The 27,164-nt window shown below is 37.3% G+C and overlaps 1 protein-coding gene and 1 long non-coding RNA gene across 5 annotated transcripts in view; one reads left to right on the top strand and one right to left on the bottom strand.

Annotated features, from left to right (window-relative positions):
* frmd6 (FERM domain containing 6) overlaps positions 1-18,235 on the top strand; it is a 30,806-nt gene extending 12,571 nt beyond the window's left edge. For 2 of the 4 annotated variants that reach the window (XM_052090395.1, XM_052090396.1), the window contains exons 4-14: positions 133-212; positions 335-411; positions 522-708; positions 1,341-1,496; positions 1,844-1,909; positions 2,022-2,090; positions 4,122-4,296; positions 4,530-4,838; positions 5,117-5,242; positions 12,651-12,742; positions 14,436-18,235. In XM_052090395.1, coding sequence (XP_051946355.1) covers positions 133-212; positions 335-411; positions 522-708; positions 1,341-1,496; positions 1,844-1,909; positions 2,022-2,090; positions 4,122-4,296; positions 4,530-4,838; positions 5,117-5,242; positions 12,651-12,742; positions 14,436-14,762 — 1,664 coding nt within the window. In that variant the 3' untranslated portion in view covers positions 14,763-18,235. Of the gene's footprint in view, positions 1-132; positions 213-334; positions 412-521; positions 709-1,340; positions 1,497-1,843; positions 1,910-2,021; positions 2,091-4,121; positions 4,297-4,529; positions 4,839-5,116; positions 5,243-12,650; positions 12,743-14,210; positions 14,303-14,435 lie in introns of all 4 variants that reach the window. The other 2 variants (XR_007967402.1, XM_052090397.1) reach the window with 2 other exon arrangements.
* The window catches only part of LOC127618137 (uncharacterized), a 28,203-nt gene continuing 3,689 nt past the window's right edge, over positions 2,651-27,164 (bottom strand). Inside the window, exons 2-3 of the long non-coding RNA XR_007967403.1 lie at positions 4,085-4,280; positions 2,651-3,311 (exon numbers count right to left, since the gene is read on the bottom strand). This is a non-coding gene — a long non-coding RNA (uncharacterized LOC127618137). The remainder of the gene's footprint in view (positions 3,312-4,084; positions 4,281-27,164) is intronic.

The following is a 27,164-nucleotide window of genomic DNA, read 5'->3' as shown; positions in this document are numbered from 1 at the left end:
CCTTTATGCATTTTTAAGATATGAGCAATGAAAAATTGTGGCACTGTTTTTTTTTGGGCCACCCTGTATATTCACAGTATTTAAAATATATATGAGTGTGTCAGTGTGTTTTAATTGTGCTTTATCTCCTAGACAATGAACACATATACATGGAACTAGTACAGAAACTGTCAAAATATTGTCCAAAAGAGTGGAAACGTGAGGCCAGCAAGGTATTATGCATACATAGCTTGATTTTCATCCAAACATTTGTCAGATATTTCCTACAAACTGGATAATTTTTATGCTGCACATGTTAATTAATTCTAACCAAATGTCTATGTATTAACTGTAGGGAATTGACCAGTTTGGACCTCCAATGATAGTTCACTTCAGAGCACAGTATTATGTGGAGAATGGCAGACTTATCAGGTGAGATACATACTGTATATGACCAAGGTGAGGAGATCAGAGACACATAAAAATTAATATGTGCTCTCTCTCTCTCTCACTGAGTCTGTCTGTTTCTGTCTCTGTTTTAGTGATCGCGTGGCCCGGTATTATTACTATTGGCACTTGAGAAAGCAGGTACTGCAGTCTCAGTGTATCCAGAGAGAAGAGGCCTATTTCCTGCTGGCAGCATTTGCACTGCAGGCTGACCTGGGAAACTTCAAACGGAACAAACACTTTGGTGCCTATTTCCAGCCGGAAGCTTACTTTCCCTCCTGGGTTAGTCTACACAGCATCCTCCATTAAACTGCTCTCTAATGAATCATTATGTTGATTTAAGCTTGTAAAAGATGTGTGTGCTCCAACCACCCTCTGTGTGTGGTTTATGGGCTGCACTGTGCTATCCTTGAACATTTCTGCAACATTTAACAGACCCTTGTTATACATCACTGCGTGTAGCAGATTAAAGTTAAAAATAGTTTAATAGCTCTTAAAGGGAATCTGTGCTGTCATCTGGAAACACATTAGGTTGAGATGCTCCTTTGCTGCAGGATGTTGCAGTACAATACTGGCAGATTATATACCGTCGTGACAGCACTGTTGTGTGTCATAGAAATTTCTGTAGTAAATGTATTTTTCAAGTTATGTCAATTCAAAATAATTAATTGGCTAGAAATTGCACTTTTTGATTGCTGTCTCTTTAAATTATATTTAAAATCTTTATCCCTTGGAAAAGTCATGGAAATGTATTGGTCCAAAAGTGTCCCTGTTTGTGAATTTAATCTTTATAAAATTATAAAAAATAAAAAAACATTCTAATCCAGTAATCATAAATGAAATGGAAACTTTGAAACGGTTTCAAAGATGTTGGAACCCTTTCATCATCATTTTTCTTGTTCTATCTTTTTTAGGTAATTGCTAAAAGAGGATGTGACTATATTCTGCGTCATATTCCAAACATGCACAAAGAGCAGTTTGCTCTTACAGCATCAGAGGCCCAGCTGAAGTACATCAAGGAAGCGGCGCTCTTGGACGACGTGACTGTTCATTATTATCGCCTTTACAAGGTGAGAGAGAGTGATAGTGATAGTGATAGTGAGAGTGAGAGAGTGAGAGTGAGAGTGAGAGTGAGAGAGTGAGAGTGAGAGAGTGAGAGTGAGAGAGTGAGAGTGAGAGTGAGAGTGAGAGTGAGAGTGAGAGTGAGAGTGAGAGTGAGAGTGAGAGTGAGAGTGAGAGAGTGAGAGTGAGAGTGAGAGAGTGAGAGTGAGAGTGAGAGTGAGAGTGAGAGTGAGAGTGAGAGTGAGAGTGAGAGAGAGAGAGTGAGAGTGTGTGTGAGAGTGTGTGTGAGTGTGAGTGTGAGAGAGAAAGAAAAATATATATTTTTGACCATAATGTGAAATTTCCTTTTTGCCAGGATAAGAAAGAGTTGGAGGCCTCTTTAACACTGGGACTCACTTTACGTGGGATTCAGATTTTTCAGGTATGTTTTTGTACTGCGTGAGGTTATGCATAACATTGTATGGAGTACTTCTCATTTTTAGAGCTGCAAATATTGTGTATTTCTATGATGTAATGAGTCTTTTGTTTTTCAGAATGTGGGAACTGTCAGGCAGCTCTTGTATGATTTTCCCTGGACCCATGTGGGAAAACTGGTGTTTGTGGTCAGTAGTTCAATATTCTACTAGTATAATTTAATTATTTTTGTACCATCAATATTCAGTTGAGATGCTGTATGTTTATCTACACACAGTAGATCGTGTGTTTTGCCCATTGCTGAAATGCTAAATCTGCACAACCACGTGAAAACATTTCTTGATAATTAATTTAATGGCGTACCTGATACTAAGTATGATTGATTTTGACTTAAATTTCCCTTTTAAAATCAAAATGAAACGGCATTCACAACCCATTTTACTTTCGTAATCTGACGTACTAAAGAAATGTAAGGCGGGACTAGATTTTTATCCATTATGAAGTGGGACAGGGGGCTGAAAAAATTTGGAATTAGTGATGTCATCTGAAATGGAAATTTGCACCAATGATTTGTTCACAATTAGACCAGGAACATGTATTAAGAAATTAAGTCGGGCCACATTTGATTTCATGTAGGGCTGTGAATCTATAAAAAAAATGTAAGTAATTAATAGCGATTAAACATGGTACATTAAAACAATCAACAAAGTATAATTGTTTCAAAGAACTTGCGAGAAATTGGTTCGTCATCATTTAATTTAATTATTTAAAAATGAACATGTTAAAAAGAAATTGTGGATTGAGTTAGTTAGACACATTTTTACAGGTATACATTTTTAATGCAAGTTTATGTACAGTATACATGTCATAATATCAGTGGACATGCTGTAATTATAAGTTGGCAAAATATTATGTCATGTTTCAGTGGACTTTTTCACTAGTAGGATCAAATTGGCAGATTTAATTCATATCAATCTTTATTTGCAAGAGAACTTCAGTGTACATTGCCAATGCATTATTAGATAGTATACATACAACATGGATATAAAACAAATTGAATGCTGAAGTTTAATTTGCTGAAGTTTAAAATCTTGGAACTATAATTTTCTCTGGCTTCCATTCAGTCTCGAGCGCACATGCTCGGTCTCTCTCGCACGTTTTTTCTTTTGACTGACTGTTTCAGATGACAGTGAGTAAGAGTTTTCGGGTGATGCGAAGAGAAGAAGCTTTCCTGCATCTCTTGCACACATGGTTCACAGCTTGTGGGGAAGTCTCCATTCTCCATACAGCAAATCCACACTCGTGTTTATTATGCCTGGGACATGCATTGCGTGTAATGAATAAGCGTGCACTGCTCCACACAATCGGTTTCTGTGCTAGGATGTGCAGTCGAGGTGGGCATGTACCTCCTGTGGTTAAAATTGGCAGGGAAGTGGGGAAAAACATTAGTAAAGTTTTAAGAAGTGAAAAAAATGACGTACTAATATCATTTTTTTACGCATTGAACAGTCAACTATTAATCACAGAAATTAACACATTAAAGGAATATTCCGGGTTCAATAGAAGTTAAGCTCAATCAACAGCATTTGTTGCATAATGCTTATTATCACAAAAAATAACTTCGACTTGTCTCTTCTCCTTTTATTTAAAAAAAAAAGCAAAAGTCTGCTTTTGTTACAGTGAGCCACTTACAATGAAAGTGAATTAGGGCTAATTTTTTAATGTCAAAAGTTTAGCCACAAGACATAATATGTGTGTAAACATGATTTTTGTGTGATAAAATCACTTACTATCCTTTTCTGTGTAAAGTTATATTCAATTTTACAACTTCCTTCCTATGACGATGTGATGTCAACAAACCCTAAAATGACTGTAGAAATGTAAATTTAAACAACTTTACAGCTCATGAGTTTCAACAGAAGAATTAATGTAAGTGCTTTTATAAAATTATAAGCTTTAGATTTCTGCCATTAAACCCTCCAAATGTTAATCCCTTTCACTTCCATTATAAGTGCCCACATTATGCCACAAATGCTGTCAATTGAGCTTAACTTGTATTGAACCCGGAATATTCCTTTAAATTTTCCAGTCATTAATTTCCAAGTCATGTTGATTTAAAGGATTATAATTTAACTAATCATTTCCAGTATTACAGTGCACTGCATGCTGCTAATTTTCCTACCTGAATCTGAACTGTTCACCTGTATTCTTTTTCACAGGGGAAGAGGTTTGAGATTCTTCCTGATGGTTTGCCCTCAGCCAGAAAGCTCATCTACTACACTGGCTGCCCTCTGCGTTCACAACATCTCCTGCAACTGCTCAGCAACAGCCACCGACTGTATATGAACCTACAACCTGTGCTCAAACAGGTTCGACGTCTAGAGGAAAATGAAGGTATCTTGAAAAGATTGTGTTAACAAAGTGAGCTGATACCTTTGTTAGGTCAACAATTGAAAGAACATTCAGACAGTTATGTTAAGTTATTCGTAATTTACACTAAGCTTCTTAACCAAAATGACAGGTTTGAGTTTAACTTTTTTTCACTCAACTGTTGTTATAGTATTATTCTTGTTTTGTTTTAAGAAGGGCCTAGAGTGTAAATATACATTATTAAACTGTGTTCTCAGAGAAGAAACAGTACAGGGAGTCATATATCAGTGATGCTCTGGAGGCAGACATGGATCATTTGGATCAGCGGTCACGTGCCAGCGGCAGTAGTGCAGGCAGCACATCACGACCAAATCCATTTTCACGACACTCCTCCACAAGTCACGGCAGCTCCCGCACATCTGGTGTCGATACAGACAGTTTCCGAATCCCTACAATCACACTACACCGACCACTGAGAACACACTCCTCTTCCAACACAAGCCACGCCAGCACACGCACATCTGGCATTGAGAGCAGCAGCAAGGAGCACTGCCTGGATGAAGACGGTAGGATACACACACACACACTCAAACCTATAATTCAGAGTCTCATGACTTTACTAATAACAGCATTAATAATAAAATAGGATTAAATAGCAGTGTTGATCAAAGCTTACCTGTACTAATCTTAATCTTAATTACAGTTATAGTAGATAAATGTAGACCAGTACTAACACGATCACTTAGGCAAAGTCAGTACTGGTGAACTTAAATGTCAAATCTCTTGGTGTATATAGTAATTGAGGCAATAGCTGTTAATACTTAATATTTATGTGTTTCTTTAGAGATCGAGATGTTGGTTGATGATCCAAAAAGTTGTGAAGATCTTGATGATTTGAAACTCAATCAGGATCTGTGTATCCACATAACAGAGGACATGCTGACGTCAGCACACAACAATGGCTGCTCCGGTATGTACAAACATGCAGTCACATGTGCACAGAATCTCACTAAACCTGGGTCACATTTCACTCCAAAAATCAAAAGAAAGAAATTTCTAAATTATATTTGCTTAAAGAAAATGAAGCCTATTTTATACCATCAAGGTATTTTTTTTTTTAAACTGCAAAGCACCTCACTGATCACAGCTAGTATCACCTTGTTGAAATGATGGACTACACTCTGAAAATGGAATACATATACTATCAATAAATTGCCAACAAAAGCATTCATCAGTCATCTAACAAAGGACAATTGCATCTATATAAACATCTGCAGATAATCCAGGATGGACTTCAAAGACATTATCATTAATCGTACAGTTCTTACAAAATCTTTGTTTAAACACTGTCACTTAACACTTATCTTAATCATTTTAAACCATGACTTGCACTATACATAAGTAATATTGGCATTATATTCATGATGTTAGCCAGAGGGGAACTGGCCCCCACAGTGAGTCTGGTTTCTCCCAAGGTTATTTTTCTCCATTAACCAACATCTTATGGAGTTTTATGTTTCTTGACACAGTCGCCTTCGGCTTGCTCACTGGGTCTCTAAATACAATTATTATTTATTTAATTATTTTTATACACACTTTATAATCGTATTTAATCAAACTACACAATGATGACTTTAAGACTTTATAGATATTATGGTTTAATTTTCTGTTAATGCATGATTTTCTGTAAAGCTGCTTTGAAACGATGTGTGCTGTGACAGGCGCTATACAAATAAAAATGACTTGACTTTTTGCATTGTGACATTATTTTTTGTCCAAAAAAGATTCTCAAAAAAAATAAAATCATTACCCACCAAAAAAAAGCATTATGACCGTATTTTTTACTGTAATATTAGGACTGGGCAAGTTATACATTTTCCGTTGCACCACAATCTTCATTTGAACAATCGCAATATATATTATTTTTTTATCTCCTTTTCTCCCAAATTAGAATGCCAATTCCCAGCCATGTCATAATTATTCAACCCCTATTATATGTAGCTGTCCCTTAAGTATGTAAGGCTACCAAATGTATTGTTTTAAAACACAATTAAGCCTTCACTCTATAATGGCACTTTATTAAAATTTGTTGTAAATATGTATTATATTTCTATGCAAATAATGCAATGAAAAATGCTTCAAGTACATTTCCTAGGCACTTCCCCAGTTTCCAACAGACCCAGTTGGCTGCACCATTCGTACATTTACAAAAAATATGGTAAAACAACAACCTTCCTGCGTGTGAGAAAAAGGCTAAATTTCCCCAAGGAAACGTTTATTTTAATATTCAAAAGGAATTTGGAAAGGCATGTGGAGTCCTGGTAGAAGGTTTAATGGATGTATGATACTAAACTGAAACTGAGTTTTAGACCCAGGGTCAGCAGTATGTCTGGAGTAAGAAAGATGAGTCTTATGACAAGAACAACACCATCCCAATGGTCAAGCATGGAGGTAGGTCAGTCCTGTTATGGGGTGTTTTGCTGTAGCAGGAACTGGATACCCTGACTGTGTGTCTGGCACCATGGATTCTTTAGACTATCAGGCCATTTAGGCAAATAATGTGACGCCTTCAGTGTGTAAATAGAAGCTTGCTGATCACTGGACTTACCCAAAAGACAATAAGGCCAACAATTCATCCAAGTTGTCCAAAGTCTGGTTCGGGGACAGAATGACTTTGAATGGCCCTCTCAGTCCTGCGTTAAACTCCCATTGAAAATCTTTGGTGGGATTTGAAAGAAGCAGAGGCAGCACAGAAATCAAAGAATGTCAATGAGCTGGAAGCTTTTGCTCATGAAAAATGTGTTAAGATTCCAATAGAGAGGATGTCCGAAGCTTGAGAACACTTACCTTAAACCTTTATTGGATGTTATAAAGTGTAAAGGATGTTCCACAAATGACTGACTTTAGGGGTTGAATCATTTTGGCATGACATTCATGGAGAGATTTTATTTTTGTACATTGAACTCTTTGTTCTCCAAAATCACTCAAATGTGTATTAAAAATTGACTTTGACTGTTTACTTGGGTTTAGATAATTCACATCACCAGAATGCCTTGCTGGTCAGGGGATGTAACGGGTAAAGGTTGGACAAGGAGGAGGCGGGAACCAGCTGAACCATCAACAAACTTTTAATGCATAAAGTAACACGCATAGCACAGCCACATGTCTCTCTCTCTCTCGAACTGGCATATCCGGTTCCCCTTTATCTCGCTCTCCCGTTGATCAGCTGACCCTCACGTCCCGGCTACACCCTCCTCATCATCACAGGGAGTTAACCTCCTGAGACCCAAGCGTGACTGTTGTGTTCACTTTCCATTTACCTTTTTGATTTGTAACTAGTAGCACCTAATAAACATTTTTCATCTATTGCCGTACCAGGCGGTGATGCAGCCAGTCAGGATGCTCTCTACAGTGCTGGTGTAGAACCATGTGAGGATGTGGTGGTTCATTCCAAACTTCCTCAGCCGTCTCAGGAAGAAGAGGCACTGGTGAGCCTTCTTCACAACGGCCTCAGTGTGGACGGACCATGTGAGTTCCTCAGTAATGTGGACACCGAGGAACTTGAAACTGCTGACTCTCTCTACCGGTGCTCCATTGATGGTGATGGGGCTGTGTTCTCCATCTTTCCTCCTGAAGTCCACCACAAGCTCCTTGGTTTTACTGACGTTGAGAAAGAGGTTGTGCTCCTGACACCAGCGTGTCAGAGTGTGCACCTCCTCTCTGTAGGCTCTTTCATCATTGTCAGTGATCAGACCTACCACCGTCGTATCGTCAGCAAACTTAATGATGGTATTGGAGCTATGTGTTGCCACACAGTCATGTGTGTACAGGGAATACAGGAGTGTGCTGAGAACACAGCCCTGCAGGGCTCCAGTGTTGAGGGTCAGTGATGAGATGTTGCTGCCCATTCTAACCACCTGACGTCTGCCTGACAGGAAGTCCAGGATCCAGCTGCACAGCGAGCTGTTTAAGCCCAGAGCCCGGAGTTTCTCATCAAGCTTGGAGGGCACTATGGTGTTGAATGCTGAGCTGTAGTCTACAAACAGCATTCTCATATATGTGTTCCTTTTTTCCAGATGGGAGAGAGCAGTGTGTAGTGTAGATGCAATGGCATCGTCAGTGGAGCGGTTGTTGTGGTAGGCAAACTGCAATGGGTCCAAAGAGGGGGGCAGAACAGAGCAGATGTAATCTCTGATTAACCTCTCAAAGCATTTGCTGATGATGGGGGTCGGAGCAACAGGACGCCAGTCATTTAAGCAAGTTATTGTGGCTTGCTTCGGTACTGGCACAATGGTTGATGTTTTAAAGCATGTGGGGAAACAGACAGGGAGAGGGACAGATTGAAAATGTCCGTAAAAACACCAGCCAGTTGATTCGCGCACGCTCTGATGACGCGGCCCGGAATGCCGGGTTACATCCATAACAGAGATGGAGAGTGAATCAACCTCTGTAGCGTCAGCAGCGAGTGCTCTCTCCGCGAGGGTGGTGGTGTTGTCCTCGAAACGAGCATAAAATGTATTAAGTTCGTCCGGGAGAGATGCAGCGGTGTTCACGGCGGAGTCTTTATTCCGTTTGTAGTTGAGGCAACATTTAAATAAATGTCCGAATTAAACTCTCTGGACACTTTTGTCCATACCAAGTTCAAATGCAAGATAACAGGGTGTAACTTAAAGAGCAACATGCAGGTTGAATTTATAATTGAATTAATACTTTATATTGTCTGCAGAGGTCTTTTAAAAACACATATGTAGAAATTACTAATGAAATCTCATTTGATGTAGAGATTTTGATGAAAATGTGCTAGGCTCTGGAATACGCCTTTCCCGCTATAGCAACGCGTCATATGACGTAGGGCGAGGCAAACAAAAGAGCTCGCGGTCAGCTCTCTCATTGTTGGGTGTTGATGTAGTTAGAGCAGTAGTGAGAGACAGAAAGTTTTAGATCGAGTTTTAGAGAAGCCATAATGGTAAATTATTATGTTTGTGCTGGTTGCACGAATTCCAGCCTGTCAGGACATCGTGTCCATCATTTTCCTTCTAGGAAAAACAAGGCTTTTCGGTCTTGGGTGCGTTTTGTGCAGGTGAAGAGAGCAGACTTCACTGCCGCGTCTGTTACCACACACTCGGTCGTTTGTGGCGCACATTTCACACCGGAGAATTATCGACCTGGAGATTTGTTGGAGTCTCGGATGGGATTTCGGAGTAAGGACCACGTGAGGCTGATTACTGATGCTGTTTCCTCGGTGCACTCGATGGAATCAAGTCCACCGTCAAAGTTTACACCGGATTTTGGCGCGGGCGGGACTCTAGGACCAAGTGCTAATGTTAGCAGACATTCTGTGCAACGAAAAGCGGACTTAGCAGAGTAAGTCTTACTTTTAATTATTTTAACTCTTAATTTGTATAATTTCGTAATAATAATAGTATAATATTTTTATATAATATATTTTTATAATATTAAATATTTAATATTTATTTAGTATAATAATACAGAGAGAGGGATACCCAATACCCCTCTGAGCTACCCAGGCCCCTGCCTCTGCACTTTTAATATTCCCTTCCAACTGCTTTCCATATAAACATTGATTCCAGCCTTTAACATTTGTTGAAATTCAGGATTTTGTAAATGGGTTACAATAAAGCACCAACTATATGATTTCCTCTTGATTTTCCATATTTGGCAACACCTCTAAACTCACCAGGGCGTGATCTGAGACTAAAATGTTTCCAATTGAGCAATCAACAACAGATGAAATGAGGGACTTGGATATAAAAAAAAATCTATTCTAGAATAAATCATTTGGACTGATGAAAAAAAAAAAGATTGTCCCTACCAGATTGGTTCAAAAGTCTCCAAATATCTGTAAGACCAAGATTTTTACACATCTTGTGAATTGACAATGTTGCTTGTGGGGGTTTACAAACTTTTGCTTCACTATTAAAGTCACAGATTAATGTCTTCTCCCAATATTATATTATGAGGGGTGTCAGCGGCATGCAAAATCCCTTCAAGATCTATAAAAAAGCCCTGATCATCAGCATTAGGTACGTAAATATCAGCCAAAATAAGATTTTGCCCCTGAAGTTCTGCTAAAACAATAATGACTCTTCCTAATTTATCTTTAATCTGTTTGAGACATTTGAACTGTAGATGGTTACTTAATGTCATGTCATGACTCCCCTGCTCTTACTTGAACCAGCACTAAAGAAAACATGTCCACCCCATATCTTCCCAAATTTTTCCGGTTCCTGCTGGTAAAGATGCATTTGTTGAAGAAACACTATATCATATTTCTTACACTTAAGAAGAGTAATAACCTTCTTTCTTTTTGTGGGGTGCCCCAACCGTTCACATTCCACATAGAGAGAGATAATCCGCTCATATTAACATTTGACATTTTGACATATTAGAAAAAAATTGATTGTGTGTCAATAACAAATTTATAAAGACCATATTCCAACATTAGTACAACAATCAAACCCCAAACTTCCCTCCGAACCATACAAACAAGAAAAAGAAAAACATACACATTAACTAACTTAACAGTCCATGTACGACTACGAGAGCCGCTGTGACAACTTTGCCATTGGATTGCTCAAATACGGTGTTTCTGTACAAATTTTGTGAGACAGAATTACATAACAAAATATAATCTATAAAACAAACTCCAGTCAATCATCCACATAACTGTCCTGAAGGTGTGTTCCTCCACAAAACAAACTCCAGCCACTAGTCAAGTCAAGTCAAGTCAAGTGGTTTTTATTGTCGTTTCAACCATATACAGTTAGTACAGTACACAGCAAAACGAGACAACGTTCCTCCAGGACCATGGTGCTACATAAAAACAACAAAGGACCAACATAGGACCACATGAGACTACACAACGAAATAAAATACCTATATAAACTACCTATATATACCTATATAAAGTGCACGTGCAAACATGTGCAAAAAGTACAGGACAGTACAACAAATTACTGACAATGAACAGGACAATAGACAGTGCACTAGCCAGAACAAGCACAAAAAACAAAACAAAAAAGGCAGTTTCAGTTTCCTTGGACAGTCAAGTGATGAGGTCATCTATTCTCAATTTTGCCAGGGACATCAGTGCAAAAGCGAACTTCTGTTGATGTAAGAGTTTCTTGCATTCCTCGAATCAATCATGTTTCTCTCTTGTCGAATTCGCAAAGTCTGAGAACAAGAAAATGCTGTGGTTCTTCCAAGAAAGCCTTCCTTTACTCCTCGTCTCGTGTAACACAAGATCTTTATCGGATGATCTCAGAAATTTGGCCAGAATTGATTGGGGCCAGAACCCTGTGAAATTGCTCGATTTCCAGCTTATGGCCTGTTATATCGAGCAGACTCGGAAAGAGCCCGTCCAGGAATTTCACTATATCCTGACCCTCTTCGGCCTCAGGAATCCCAAAGATTTGGATGTTATTCCGCCAGCTGTGGTTCCCCATATCCTCCAATTTCTCCTAGACATACTCCAAATCGACCTTGGTCGCTAGCGGATTAGCAGATAATTCCCTCTCCGATGACTTCAGATAATCAATCCGTTTCTCGACATCCCCCACTCTTATAACCACCTCAGTGAATTTAGTCTCCATGGCAGTGATCGACCGACATACAGCAAGATCCTCCAAGTCAGCAACGACCTTCGTCAGCATTGCTGACATGTTAAACATTTCTTGTGGAATTTCCCTCATTTCTCTGACCAAATCAACTCCCTGACTCAAGGCCTCCACTGGGGTGTCAGCTTGAGCACTGAAGTGTCTTTTAATGTCTTCAGATCCTGAGGATTTTGAATTCTTTGACATATTATCCTCCTAGAACAGTTATGGAACAGAGTGTATCGAACCTCACCAGTTTATGACATTTAATAGTGTTCAAACTAGCAAAGTTCACAGAGCTCACCATTCACACGTCCTTCATTTTCTTAATGCTAAATATAATTAACTTTTTTTCTGTTACCTTTGGGATGAATTGTGACCTGGACATGTTTTCGTAAGATTCACACAGTTACAGGTGACAACTCATAGCCAAGTATGAAGTATACAACAATGCTCCTTTTAATTAGAGGATCCAGGTGCTTTAACCACAGCTGTTGCTGACAGGTGTTTAAATTCAAGATCACAGCCATGTCATTTCTAAAGACAGGCATTAGCAGTTGAATGGTTCGCCCGTTGACCTTTCAGTGCCAAATTTCCAAGTGAGTTTGTCAAATTTGTAAATTAGGTGGCCAACACAGCATTTTATGGTTCAGTTTTTTGTATTCAAGCTCTTTTTGAGAGTATGGGTACATGCATCAACCATCTATTAAGCATCTCAGCTTTTGATGTATGTTTGATGTTTTATATGTCTGTGATTTTCAGGGTTAGTGGTGAAGGAAGTCAGTTCTTCCACCTCCAGCTCGTCAGAGACGGTAGTGAGAATGAGAGGCCAGAGCATTGAATGTCTCCCCCAGGTGACATATATATACACACACACACACACACACACACACACACACACACACACACACACACACAACCTGCACCTACACACAAGCATAACACAAATACATTTACAATAGGGGTGTATCATCACGATAAGATCATATATCGATTATCTTGGCCTGCGATCCAATATTTGCTGATACTTCAAAGTCTGCGTGATATGATGTCGATTTGATTCAGGGCTCTGCGATCGATATTCCGATTTTATATGCCTATTTTACACAATCACAATCAATATCAATATAAATGCAACCAAAATATAATTTGAATATTTTAGTGAGCTCTCTGAAAAGTGCAAATTTAGTATCCATATTGGGACATCCACAGCAAAATAAGGTTCTTTAGATGTTGAAAACAATTATACAGATATAAAAACTAATGTCACACACAAGTGATCATCAATCGTTTGATTACAACTTATTTTTCTGTTTAATCCAATTCAAAATACTTTCATACCTATGACTTGTTAACAACTATCCATGCCATCCATGGTTTTCTTGGCTACAGCTTCCACAGTTGTAATGAAAAATTCTGTTACAGTTAACTGGTATAAATGTTAGTAAGGGTGTTGATGTGTAGATGTTTCTAGTCTTATAACTGATGCTGGAGCTGAGCAGGTGTTTCTCTTTCTTTCGATAGTGCTGTTCAGAATGTCGGCGTTGCCAAGATGTTTCACATGGTTGAACTTGGTACTCCATGGTACTTTAAAAGAGCAAATTATCATGTACTGTAAAATTCAAATGGGTCACATGCACAATGATATCGATGGAAGCCCGAATTAATCGGGCATGTGAGCCGCTCTGTGTTTGTCATGAGAGTTTGCATTTTAAGTAGCGCCCGGTCGATGCACTCACACGGATCCTGTCAAAGGATCTCTCATTTCGTGGGAAGCCCGGCTGACGCGTGCGCATGCCGCATGGATAGCAAAGCACAATTTGGCTTCAAAGACCCCCGCACATCTGTGTCCCACATTGAAAGCGTATGTAGCGCACATAAAGTGAAATGAATGTAATTAAAGATGGAAATGTGTACGAACGTGGCTGACATGAGAGTATTAAAATAAAGGTACATCTTAAAAAAATGTCTAATATAAAAGGTTGTAAATTAACTCAAGGGGTTTTTCGTCCCAAATGAGATATTTGTCAGAATTTACCAATTTTGTCTACTGTGGAACACACAGCTGTATTCACCATTCACTTTAATTAAATGGAAATTAGCCACTTGGACGTTCTGCTAGATTATTCCTTTATAGCCACTCAAAAAAGAAAGTCATACAAATTTGGAATGACATGAGGGTGAGAAAATTATGACAAAATGTTATTTTTTTTGGGTGATCTATCCCTTTAAACAGAGCATCTGATATGCAAGAAGGCATCAACTCTGTGTACTGAGCTGTATCATTCTTCTGTTGAGTAATCCTGTAATCTCTTTTAACAGTGCTGGTAATCCCATTTCCTCTTAACAGTATTTGTTTAGGGCAGCCTTACCCTACACCCAACATCATTGTCCTTTCTCATCTGAGAATTCATGTGAGTGTACAGCTAATCGCTCTCTGAGATTTTAGGGTTAGTTGAGAGTTAGTGTTGTAGTGTTTGTGTTTAATGCAACTATGTTGTTTCATGTACTGAATGCCATTTTTTGTCTTTGTCTTTGTTTTATTAGACGGTGACGGGCAGGAAGGGTCAAAGCTCCACAGATCAACACAGCCAGTCACTGGATGATGTTCGTATGTTCCAAAGGAACTGCCAGCAGTGGGCCGAGCTTTGCCAGGACAGCGCACACAGTTATACGTTCGGCTGTGAGACGGACCTCATGGACACAGTTGGCTGTGGTTACCATGGATTTGCAGAGCAGTGTGCTGGTATCTGGAATAACCAGAACGCTTTTACTATCAAGAGAACCAGCAAGCATTTCTCACTGGATCTGGACAGAGAGGATCGGACCACAGAGCACCTGGCCACAGAAGCAGAACCAGAGTTTGTGGTGTGAGGCAGAGAGTATTAAAAAGAGCCCCAGAACAAAACAAAGATAATAGGACATTATTATAAAAGAGATAGTTCACCCAAAAATGAAAATTCTGTAATCATTTACTCATTTTCATATTGTTCCAAACCTGTATGACTTCCTTTCTTTAGTGGAAACACAAAAGGGAAAATTTTTGATTAAGTATAACCAGGTCAGTCTTCCATATAATGAAAGTGAATGAGATTTGACAAGCTTTGAAATGACAAAATATTGCCATGAATGTACAACTTGTGCTCTATATTCCAAGTCCTCTGAAGTCATATATTAGCTTTGTGTGTGGAACAGAATAAAAAGTTGTTATTCACTGAAAACCTTCTTATCCACCCCAGCTCTCTTTGGCGCATTCATGAGAGAAGTAGCAAGGTCTGATTTATCAGAGGGCCAAATCTTTTCAATGTATTGATCCAGTTAACAAAACTAATCTGAATGATTTTTTCACGAATCAGAATGATATGGTTTTCAAGTTCAAATTACTGACTGAATTATTTGAAAACGGCAGTTAACTGATCAATGGAGGGAAAGATTATCAGAGAATAGCAACTTAAATTTCACTATTGTATGGTTTCAGAACATTTTCCATCTTTGTGATATTTTATGGTTATTTTTTGCTTGAAAGGATCTTGGAATAGTTCACCCAAAAATGAAAGTTCTCTCATAATTTACTCAACCTCATGTCATCCCGATGTGCATGACTTTCTTTGTTCTGCTGAACTTAAAGATTTTTAGAAGAATATTTCAGCTCTGTATGTCCTCACAATATAAGTGAATGGTGACCAAATATGTGAAGCTCCATAAGACTCCAATGGTTAAATTCATGTCTTCAGAATTGATATTAGGGTGAGAAACAGATAAATATTTAACAAATTTTTTTTTTACTATAAATCTCCACTTTTATATTCTTTTGTTTTTGTTGATTCACATTTTTCGTGCATATCGCCACCTAGTGGGCAGGGAGAATTTATAGTAAAAAAGGATTTAAATGTTGATCTGTTTCTCACCCACACCTATCCATGTGCATTTTGGAGCATCAGCGTTCTGGTCACCATTCAACTGACCTACAGAGCTGAAATATTTTTCTTAACATTTTTGTTGGTGTTCTGCAAAATAAAGAAAGTCATGCACATCTGGGATTGCATAAGGGTAAGTAAATTATGAGGGAATTATCATTTTTGAGTGGACTATCCCTTTTATGCCACAGTCCTCATTCACTTTCATTACATGGACAAGAGTAACTAGAATATTCTTCAAAAATTCGCTTTCTGTGTTAAACAGAATAAAGACAGTAACAGGAGTTTGGAATGATATGAGGGTGACATATTGTCATTTTGGGATTTTTATATGTGTGTATCTAAAACAAGCAAGAGAATCTGCACCATTTGAATGCCAAAAGTGTCAAATCTAGAAACAGCTGCCTTACCAAAGCATCCAGTCGCGTGTGTATGTGTGTGTGGTACTGGCTGTCCTAAATAAACCCTTAGTGCCTTGAATACACTATGCAGGTTCTTAGAACACAAACTAAAGTTTCTGCACTCTTGTTTACGTCTTCCATTAAACTAACCACTCCGTCTCCAAGAAAAACGCCCTACTTTTGTCTCCGAAAATAACACTAAACCTAATGAGCTCTTTGGGATTGTAGGAACTGAATCATGTGAGCTTCATAATCAGAGGGGAAGTGCTGGAGTGTCCTGCCCTGTAGCATGAATGCCTGATGGGATTTCAGGCCGGCGTGGCTCTTGTTTAAAAAATATTTTGCACATAGCCGAAACTGGAGCTGATCGAGGGGGAAATAAATGTGTCTTTTTTTTTATTTAAATTTTTTTTATGTATCTTCAAATTTTTTTTCCCCCCTCTCAGATCATTTTGTTTATTTGCCAAACTGGAATTTGTGTATGGAGTTGCTCTGTTATTACCTTAATATGTGGTTTTATAAAGAATGACTGCTGTGTATTTTTAATGGTATGTTGCCTGTCAGTATTAAGCTGTTACTGGGAGTAAGTATTAGAAACTTTAAAGGGATAGTTCACCTGAAATTGAAAATTTTATTTTCATTTATTCACCCTTATTTCTTTCATAATCCGCCTGACTTTCTTTCTTCCATTTAAAACAAAAGGAGTTATTATTAGCAGAATGTCCAAGCTGCTTTTTTCCATACAATGAAAGCGAATGGTGACCACCGTTATCAAGCAAGATTTTCCGTAAATTACAGCTTACATTTTTGTTACACGCACAAAGCTATATAAATAGTTCATGAGTTGTATCGAATGCTTTTATGCTGCTTTTTTGTCCTTTTGGAGATTGACAGAGCCTGGTCCCCATCCACTTCGAATTTGGAACAACATGACGGTGAGTAAATCACAAAATTTTAATTTCTGGGTGAACTATCCCTTTATGAAAAGGTTACAAGATGCATTTCTTCCATCAAAAAGAGAAAGATAATGTGTGTGTGTGTTAACACACTGTTCAAAGAAAGGTAGAACCTAAACATGAAGCATATCACATCTGAGGATACTTTTTATTAATCATGCAGCATAGGTCAGTGCAGAGTTCTGTTTGACAAAGAAACCCACCAATAGTCGAACTTCTCCCCCTTTAAATGGGTGATTTGGAGGTCTTTGGATGAACAGCATTAAAAAGCTCAAGTGCATATGGGCCTCTATGTCATGTGACTGTACATTGTGCTGAATACTAGTACAGTAGCTATAAATGCCCCTACCTGTCTTCACATTCATCTCTGTTACACCCCTTAAAACACAGCAATGAATTGGAAATAGCAGTTTTACACATATTGATCAGTTGTGAAGCTGTCTAATTGTTAATTTTTTGAACTCCATATGATTGATGGGAAGATTTGTTGTGCTGTGGTGTCTGTCTGAACATGTCATTTGCTACTCAATGTACTGTTTACCCTTTGTGTCTGCAGCTTGACTTTGTCCTTTCTGTGAAAGGAATTCCCTATGTGAAAATGAAATGATTTTTCCAGTGTCTTTGCAGGCCCATTTGATTCTGTTACCACATTTAAGTGTATTTTGTGCCTTGCAGGTGCCAAAGTCCTCAAATGTTTGCAATAAAAGGTACTTCCATTTGTAAGTTAATCTGTCCTGCATTGTTTTGTATGCAGTTCTTTGAAGAAGTCTTTGTCACAGTCACCGCTCCAGAACATCCCATTAATCAGTCTTTGCATGAATATGTTCATGAATAACCTTGATAATGAAGAAAACAAAAGAACTAAGAGGACACATAGGATCTATAATGGGTTTAGGCTACTCATAATCCCATGTTCGAACACAATCCATTACATTGCAATGGACTTTTTTTTTTTTTTTTTAATCTGGTGAAATTATGTCCAGCTCACCAAAATCAAAAGAAATAAAGTATATTTTGCATAATGAAGCCACTTTTTTGTGTGTGAATTTCCTTTATTTCTAGCACAAATTGTCAAGTATTTATAAAATAATAATATGACTGATGCTGTGTCATCAGTCAGGGTGGATTTTGCAGTCTGCTGGTTGCAGGCTTTTTTTTCATTGAACATTGTACATTTTATTGTCATGTAGTGGAGAGGAAACTCATTTATTTAAATAATGGTTAATTTAAATATTAAGATAACTTTAAAATTTTATCTTAATTTATGTTTCTGGGATAGTGTACACCACTACTATAGATGTACGAATGCTAATGTAAGTATGATCTATGTGTTATACTGTATAGCTGTTTGCAAAGTCTGTTTGTTCTGTATTAAACACACTTTATCATCAATGCCTGCTGTGCACATACTGTATCTGATCCACAAACCCAATCAGCCTCAAAGAAAGATGATGTCCTGGTATTGAAGCTGCTATCTCAGCTTCTCGGAGATTTGGAATCCAAGCCTATGTGATCACCTTTATTTACAATGGCTTTTAATCTGCACTCCAACATCACTTGCCATTGAAAATGGTGAGTATTTCTTTATTTGCAGTATTTAGACAGGCATAGGCAAACACCAGAAGATAAAATCATAATATTATCAGTGTTGAAAACTTATATTCACCAAAATTCCCCAAAAGATGGAACACTAAGCATAATTTAAAAAACGTCTCAATTGTTAAATTACTATATAGAAATGTAACAATTGAGACGTTTTTTTAAATACTGAGTGTTCCATCTTTTGGGGAATTTTGTATATATATAAATATATTTATATATTTATATATATCTATATATCTATATATCTATATATCTATATATCTATATATGGATAAAGATATAAAGATTTTGAATTTGAAAATACGTACCAGCAGATGGTGACAAAAAAACTGCAACGGTCGGATACCGGAAGAAAAAAATGTTTTTTTCAATAGATTCATTGAATTTTTTTTTGAAAACCTTTCAAGACAGACCTACCGTGAGCTATACAGATGTTCGTTGATTGTATGTAGGCCTACTTCTGTTAAGCCGTCATTCCGCGTTATTTAAATTTCATTATTTGAAAATCGCGCTTAATAGCGGAGTTCCTGGTGGAAAACTACACTACCCATTGTCAAGCAGAGAAAGATCCACCAATCAGAGAACTGTGGCCAAGAAAGCCCGCCAAACAAGTCAGGAAGCGACCGCCCACTCCCATGACGCAACTTGAATGAATGACGCAAGCGAGTTGGTCGCTTCACCCTCAAACTACTTATATATTTGTATGTATCGGAATATTTCGCAACAAACGTAAACTGTATCGTTTCTATACTTATGATCAACAACATCAAATCAATAGTTTTCAATGTGTCTCGTTTAGAAGGATGCGTCCTCCGGAGGTCGCATTTGTCGGCCGCATACGTCATCGAGGCTGTCTCGTTAACCTTCTTGACAAAGAATGTCATAATAAACATGTAAAGCAAATATTACATAATAGAACTCATACATCCCCTATATTTAAATGTTATTGGTATATATATATTTTTATAATATTCACTGGAAAAGTACATGGTTACTTGAAAAATACTGTATCCCCAATATTACATAATATCTATCCAACAAACTCCCAGGTTTCTATCTTTGCTGATATTATAGCATGTTTTTCAATAATATGCCTAGATTTGAAGGATTTCTTGCTGACATATCTCTTATGGTAAACTTAGAATAATAGATTTCTTAAAGTATACAAAGATTATTTTATTGACTGATGTTCCCTTTATTGATCTTTCTTTTCTTTCCCCCTTTGTTATATCCTCTTGTGTGTGTGTGTATATATTTGCATTCAATTATATATATATATAATGTATATATGTGCGCAGTGCTGTTATCTTTTCCTTTCACGAGAATTCGGAGGATGCATGAGGTGTATGCTGCTTTGTGGGCACAACCCACAATACTTGGAGTTCAATGGAAATGTCTTTAAAAAAAAATTGCACCATTTTGCGCGTAAATATAACGTTCAAATGCAAGGAATGTTAATTCCCAAGTTGAAGTAGGCTAGGCTACGTGAGTAGATGGGTGCAGAGTATATATATAATATTTATAATTATATTAATATATAATTAAAATAAAGTATTAGACAAAAAGTACACCTTTCTTTTCTCTTCACATCATTATAACTCTCCTAAAATGTACCTCATGCATTCCCTTTCAGAGGGACTTGGTTCCCTTCTCACTCAAAATGCTCGCGCTTGTGTGTGTGTTGTGAGTGACGTGTTGTCATAGCAACCATGTTACGTTCCGTTTGTTCTACAAAGGCTGTCTCATTTAAAAAAGGCTTGGCACTCGGTATACTGCAGCCTTCAAAGAACGCGTCCTTCCTAGCATGCAGCCATCTAAACGAGAAACAGACAATATTTCCATTCAATTAGCCTACATTCATCGCAATGCTTCATGGGATTGTAGTTCGTGCCCTCATGAAAGACGGTAAGTACACATTCGTGTATCTGTGTCTTTGTTTGATTAAAACAAAGTTTATAATGCTGTGATTAACCTCAGAGCTAGGTTTGGTTCATGGCTTAGAACTCTTTTATGAAGGATTTTATGTCAAGTCTATGGAAGAAAAGAATGGGAAAAATATTTTCGGAACCTAGACTGCTGAAAAAGTGGGTGGGCATTGTTGGCATGTTGTACAGTGTTTAAATTAATTTTAAAACAAAATTAATGTTCTTCCTACAGGGGATGTAAGGGGGCTCAGGAAGTTGTGATTGGTCCATTTTACCTGGGCACGGTTGCACCAGCAAAACCTAAGTTACAACTCAGCCTTGTGGCGTAAACAAAGTCACAATTTATGCACTAATAAATATGTGAGTGTTGAACCGTTAAACTTAAGTAGGATGTAACCCTATGGATAAACTAAATATTTACAGAAGCCTCTGGCCAGAAGTAATGGTTGGAATAAAAAAACAGACTAATTTAATTACATCAATGAGCTCATGTTTTGCGTGACAGGCTTCAATCCTTTCGACATACAGTATGATGTTGACATTTACATTCATTTACATTTACGACAGAGAAAACATTATGTAAAAACAGTTAAATTCTTCAGCATGAAACTGATCTAACATTGCTGTGTATGGTGTCAAGTTTCAGCATATACAAAATAAGATATTACAATTAATAAATGTATATTTTTCCAGCCTGTTGTATAAGTAATTATTTATTTATTGCCCCTTATTTGTTTTAGATACAGTTATTGCATATTATTATAGGCTAAATATACCATTAATGAAATCTTGTTTTATTACGTATTGTATTTTAATGGGGATACCATTTATTACAGCTGACACTGACGTGAGCAAACAAGGTTTGAACATCAACCGTAACAAGATCAAACTGAAATTCACGTCTTTTTAACACTTCTTTGTACATATTTGAAGGCTGCTTATTGGATCTATTAAGGTAAACGTCATATTATGCGACTACGCATTACTTTACAGAGAGCTTACGACCTATTAGTTAAGTTTTGCCTTAAGAGCAGGCGGTGCAATCAAATGAAGCACTGATTAGTTACAAACTAACTAGTATTTACTAAGCCGTTAGTGTGAACTTTACATCTCAGCTTAAGTGAGACCTTACGCACAGCTGGTGCAACCCTGCCCAGGTGATGACACAGTCAACGTTGACACTGTAAATTCACAATCATGAAGAGTTAGGAGAACATTAGGATAATTGTTCTGTCGATCACACTGTCTCTTACTGGTGAGGAGTTTGTCTAATGTCATATCCGTAGTTTGAAGAGTTCACAGAAGAAAACGAGTTTTTGAATTTTCTGTAAACAGGGTTTTTTTCTCTCATGTTCTTTAGACGTGTCGTCCAATAAATGGACCTCTTATGAATTTTTGAACAGCTGAAATCAAAACTGGTTAAAAGAAAAATGTGAAAATGTTTTAATATCTTGTCTTTGTTTTAGGAGCGCAAACAAATTTCTGATAATTAGTTAGATACTGGGACTCCCATGTGTGTTTATCTGAACATGATTTTTCCTTGGGTCTTTATCCTCAATGAACCTGTCCATTTACGTACAAGTGGTTCCTGGAAACTGCTCACTGTGGATTTTCAGAGAAAAAACAACAGTGATGCTCAGTGTTGCTCATTCACAAAGGCAGTTTAGTGTTCTGAGAAGGGCCAGCAGGCGGTGGTGCTGTTTTGTGCCGACCCTGTTACCAGGAGGTTTTTTACGGATCTGCTGGTTGCACAGAATGTTTACTGCTCTCTACTTAGAGACTTCCTTAGTGACTGGACAAAAAGACTACAGGATAAACACATGCTCGTTAACTTGGCTATCTGAAATACTATAGACTTTTATTATTGTTAAAGCTATTTAGTACCATATGTAGACAGGTAGAAGAAAATATTTAGCAATATTTAGACTAAAATCTTTTTTTAAAAGTACTATTAATTTCTTTGTGTAAAACATTTCAATTAAAGAACAATCACAGATTGCATCTTTAATCAGATGTGTGAAAGATTTCCCTTCATTCAGCAAATCTGAGATCTCAGAAAGCCTATAAATGAACAGAAGATTATCAGAGAAGCTTCTATGACAATAGCCTTGTGGAACGAGTGCAATAAACTAAAAGAGACTTGTTTTATCTGTGAAGCAGAGTGTATTAAAATATTATATCTGAACATAGTGTGGCTAAGACCAGAAAATAGGAGTTGTGATGAAACTTCAGCATTCAACACCCTTTTTACCCTCCAACTCTCAAGAAAATGTATGATTTGGTCCCATTTCTACAGCATCTGGTCAAAACCCTAAAAAATAAAGAATTTGAATGACAGAGAAATAGATAGAGAGTGAGTGTGTGTGTGTGTGTGTGTGTGTGTGTGTGTGTGTGAGAGAGAGAGAGAGAGAGAGGATATTCAAGGAAAACAATAGAGCCCTAATCCAATATCTGAAACGTTTGATTGTATTATCAGTGAATCCAGACCTGTTCTATTAGAGGAAGAAATTGAAGAATTTATAAAAAAAATGTTTTGGTCTCTTTGTTTTTAATTTTCTGCCGTATAATTATCACAGTGTGTTAAATAGTCTGCTCTTCTTTTTTCACATCAGAGTGAATCTTCGGGTAGTGCCGAGGATTCTCTGTTTAAATTAAGAGTCTTGCTTGTGAATATGCATTTACAAGTTTCACCGCAAAACAGGAATCAAAGGAGTTTACAGTTCAAACTGAGCAAATACACAAAAAAGTTCACTGAACTTAATTAAACTGAGGAAAGCTTTTCCACGCAATTAAAATACATTTATCCATCAATAAATAAATGGTTTGACCTGCCTTGTTCTAGTTCTAATGAATTGTTTTAAGTTGGATTCATTCTTATTATCAATTAGTATGTGCCTGGTGAACAAGTGTAACAACAGTTCAGTTGTTGCTCTGGTTTGACAGCAACTGCTTATAGTGCTTAGCAGCTCTCAGATCAATTGTAATTGAAGATGAGAATCCATCCTCAACCTAAAAACGAGCGCCACTCTTCACCACAATGGTAACTCCAAAAACTCCAGCCTAACAAACAATCCTTTTAAATGCCAATATAACATCATATTAAACATGAACATATATCCCCCTATTCTTATCTTACATAAAAATGCATAAAATAACACTTAAATTCAACATTTGTCAGCTGCAAAGCATGCTGGGAAATGGAAATCCCCTGCCCAGTTTAATCAATGCTACAAAAAGTATTCATGTAGTCATAACTTAAATTGATTAGTAAACTATATAATCTATATTATATATTATAAACTAATAAAGTAAACTTCGTTTTTATAAACTGTATTGGATAGAACGTAATGAAATCAAGTTAAGCCATTATTTGTGTTGCTTTAGTTCATTTTAATCAAGTCAACTGAACAACCTGCAAAAATCCTTTTTTTGAGTGTATCCACTTTAGATCACTCTAATAGTGGCTGCAGATTTGTATTGGCTGTTTATCTGTGAATTACTGAATTACAGGAATGAATTCCCTGAGTTGTGTACCCATGTGATGTGTGTATGTTGTTTGAGTCCTTCTAAGAGAAAGCACTGCATTTTCGCTTCGCCAGGAAAGTGAGACCATGGCCTCTTTTAAGCCAATTCTTAAATGTTTATCTGCTAAACTCAAAAATCCAAATATATTTTGAGTGGTGCTTGCCCATGCAAAACTTGCCATGCCAGGATGTTGCTATGAGGTAGCTAGGTTGTTTCAGGTGGTTGCCAGGCCCAGTCCCAAGTCTGTAATTATATTCCCCTTTTTCACGCCATAAAATCCTGTTTTATTGCAGCCATGGGAAAATCATGTGTCTGATTTACTCAATAAGCACATCCGTAACACGAACGAGTAATAATAATAAATGTATGATACGCAACAAATCAAGGAATATACTAAAGAGTTGATTTAAATACATTTTCAAGAACTGTATCTGAAATACTGTAAATCAGGGACAGTAAAAAAAATACTTATATAATAAACTGCAAAATTTGTCATTTATTCATTTTAATATTTTTAGTGTTGAACGTGGAACACACAAAAATATTTTGTTGTACATTAGTTGTGCATAACTAATGCACAGCTAGTGCAACCGGCCCCTGGAGTCCGATGTCTCCAAACGTCTCTGCAACTGCCCTACCACCTGTCCCCTAGACCATGTTCCCTCCCATCTTCAACAAGCTATCTCTTCAACACTTATATTCACACATATCATAAACAACTAGTACTTTCCAGCCACATTTCAGCAGGTTCATGTAACTCCCACTGCTCAAAAAAACAACACTTAACCCTACAGTAACTGGAAAATACAAACCTGTATCTTTCTGACCATTTTTAATATACCCACTGTTTCAAAAGTATAGCTACAAGTTGTTAATAATGTGTGTTAACATGATTTACTGTGATTAAATCGCTTACTAACCTTTTCTGTGTAAAGTGATATCCAATTTTACAACTTTGTTGCTATGACGACGTAATGATGTAATCCCTCAAATGATTTAAACAATGTTACAGCTCAAATAAGACTTTTAACAGAAGAATTAATGTAGCACTTTTAAAATGATAAGCTTCACGTTTCTGCCTTTAAACCTAAGAAAAGGAGGGATGAGTTGAAATTTTTGTTTTGTGGTAATCAACATTGTGCCACAAATGCTGTCAATTGAGTTTAACTTTTATTGAACCCAGAATAATCCTTTGACAAAAAAACTATTTTCGCAATTCTTGACTCAGTCACACACTTCTGCTCTAGATTTTGTACTATTGTTTGTGCTTGAAATTCAGTATTGCGGAATATTATATTATAATATCATAATATTGTTGACTTAAGTTTGATACATTGCTATTGCCTTTCCTCATTTGTAAGTCACTTTGGATTTGCTAAATGAAGTCTAAATGATTAAACGAAATGTAAATGTTAGAAGTTCGAATGGACAAACATCAATTACTTTGTGTGTATGCATTGCAGATATTGTGAAAACTGGAGAAATGTTTGACTTCTGGCCTTGGTAAAAGGCTGCTCTCTCTCCTGTTGAAGAGGGTGTGTGTTGCTCCTTTCAGGGAGAGAAGGATCCAGAGCACAGTCTATTATTTGGACAGGTTAAGGTCTTGAACAAGCCTGTTCACGGACACAGGAAACTTATAACAACTTCTCTTTCTTTCAGCTGACTTTATAGGATGGATTCAAGTCTTTGAACTGAAACTGACTTACAGTTATCGTAAAACTCAAGTATTTGAGTAAATGATTTTAAAGACTGTCCGCTTTGAAGGTCTGATCGCTGATTTGGAATCCTTTAGCAACTCCTGCTGTTACTTTGTCTAAAAGAGTAAATCAGGTCTCTGATCCTAAAATAACTACTTTAGGAGAAGAATTATTACTGTGCGATTATTCTCTCTGTAATTCACATAAATCTGCAACTGGAAACAATCAAACTGAGCAACAAAATCTTTTAGGAAAATGCTTGGTTTGTACATAATTAGGCTACAGGGTGTCATAAAAAGTCCATTAGGACATGGAACCAAATCCTGCGGGACACAGTTTAATGGCTCCCAATCTGAACAGAGGAAGGGTCGCTGGTAGTCGAAAACTCTTTTACTATTAAGTTATGTGGACTCGACTTTTCCATACAATTTTATCTCCTAAAAGACTCTCCTAAAACCATTAAAAAAACCATTTAAACCATTTAAAAACCATCTCTGCCATTTCCACCTGGCATTTGCCATTACTGCTGCTGCTCAGAGACCAGTGGGAAAAATAACTGTAATTCAGAAATAATTACGAACTGCATTCTGCAAAATTAAACCTCGCCTGCCGAGAAGCATACAGCATATGATGGAATTAAAAATTCAACTCGTTGCCCTCTTCTTCCTCTTTCTATCTCTTTCTCTCTCTCTCTCCCTCCACTCAGTTTCCTGTAAATAAAAGAGTATGAAGAGGTCTTGAAAAGGAACACACAGTTCTTTAATACATCTCCTGTTCCAGCTCATGGTTCTTTTTGGTCGTGAAAGTCGGCCAGCCTTATTGGATGAGGAATAAGCACAAGGATTTGCAGATTATTTCTCAATCATTTTGTGAAACATGTAGTTTTTTTTAACAACATTTAATAGTTTGGTGTAGATCATTGGATGAGGAGGAGGAGAGAAAGAGAGAGAAAAGGGATAGAGTCCAGTATGTAGTTTAAAAGGATTTGCAAGAAAAACAGCTGGAACAGAAAGATGTCAGCTGAGAGGGAGAAAGAGAAATGCACTGTGTGACTGAGTGATCAACTGCACCACGTTATTTCTTAATACACTTTTGTCTGATATTCATCTTAATTTCCTTTTCACTCAGTCTGGAGTGTGTGTTACTTTTGACAAACTTCACTCCTGCTTTTCACATTCTTCCAAAAAAAATGAAACAAATGGGATCAGAGCACAAAATCCACATTGTAGGATATATTTACATTCACCAAAGCA

This window comes from Xyrauchen texanus, chromosome 24 (genome assembly GCF_025860055.1).
Source record: "Xyrauchen texanus isolate HMW12.3.18 chromosome 24, RBS_HiC_50CHRs, whole genome shotgun sequence".
Classification (NCBI taxonomy): domain Eukaryota; kingdom Metazoa; phylum Chordata; class Actinopteri; order Cypriniformes; family Catostomidae; genus Xyrauchen; species Xyrauchen texanus.
The sequence above is the reverse complement of the archived record's forward strand: the minus strand, read 5'-3'. Positions and strand labels throughout refer to the sequence as shown.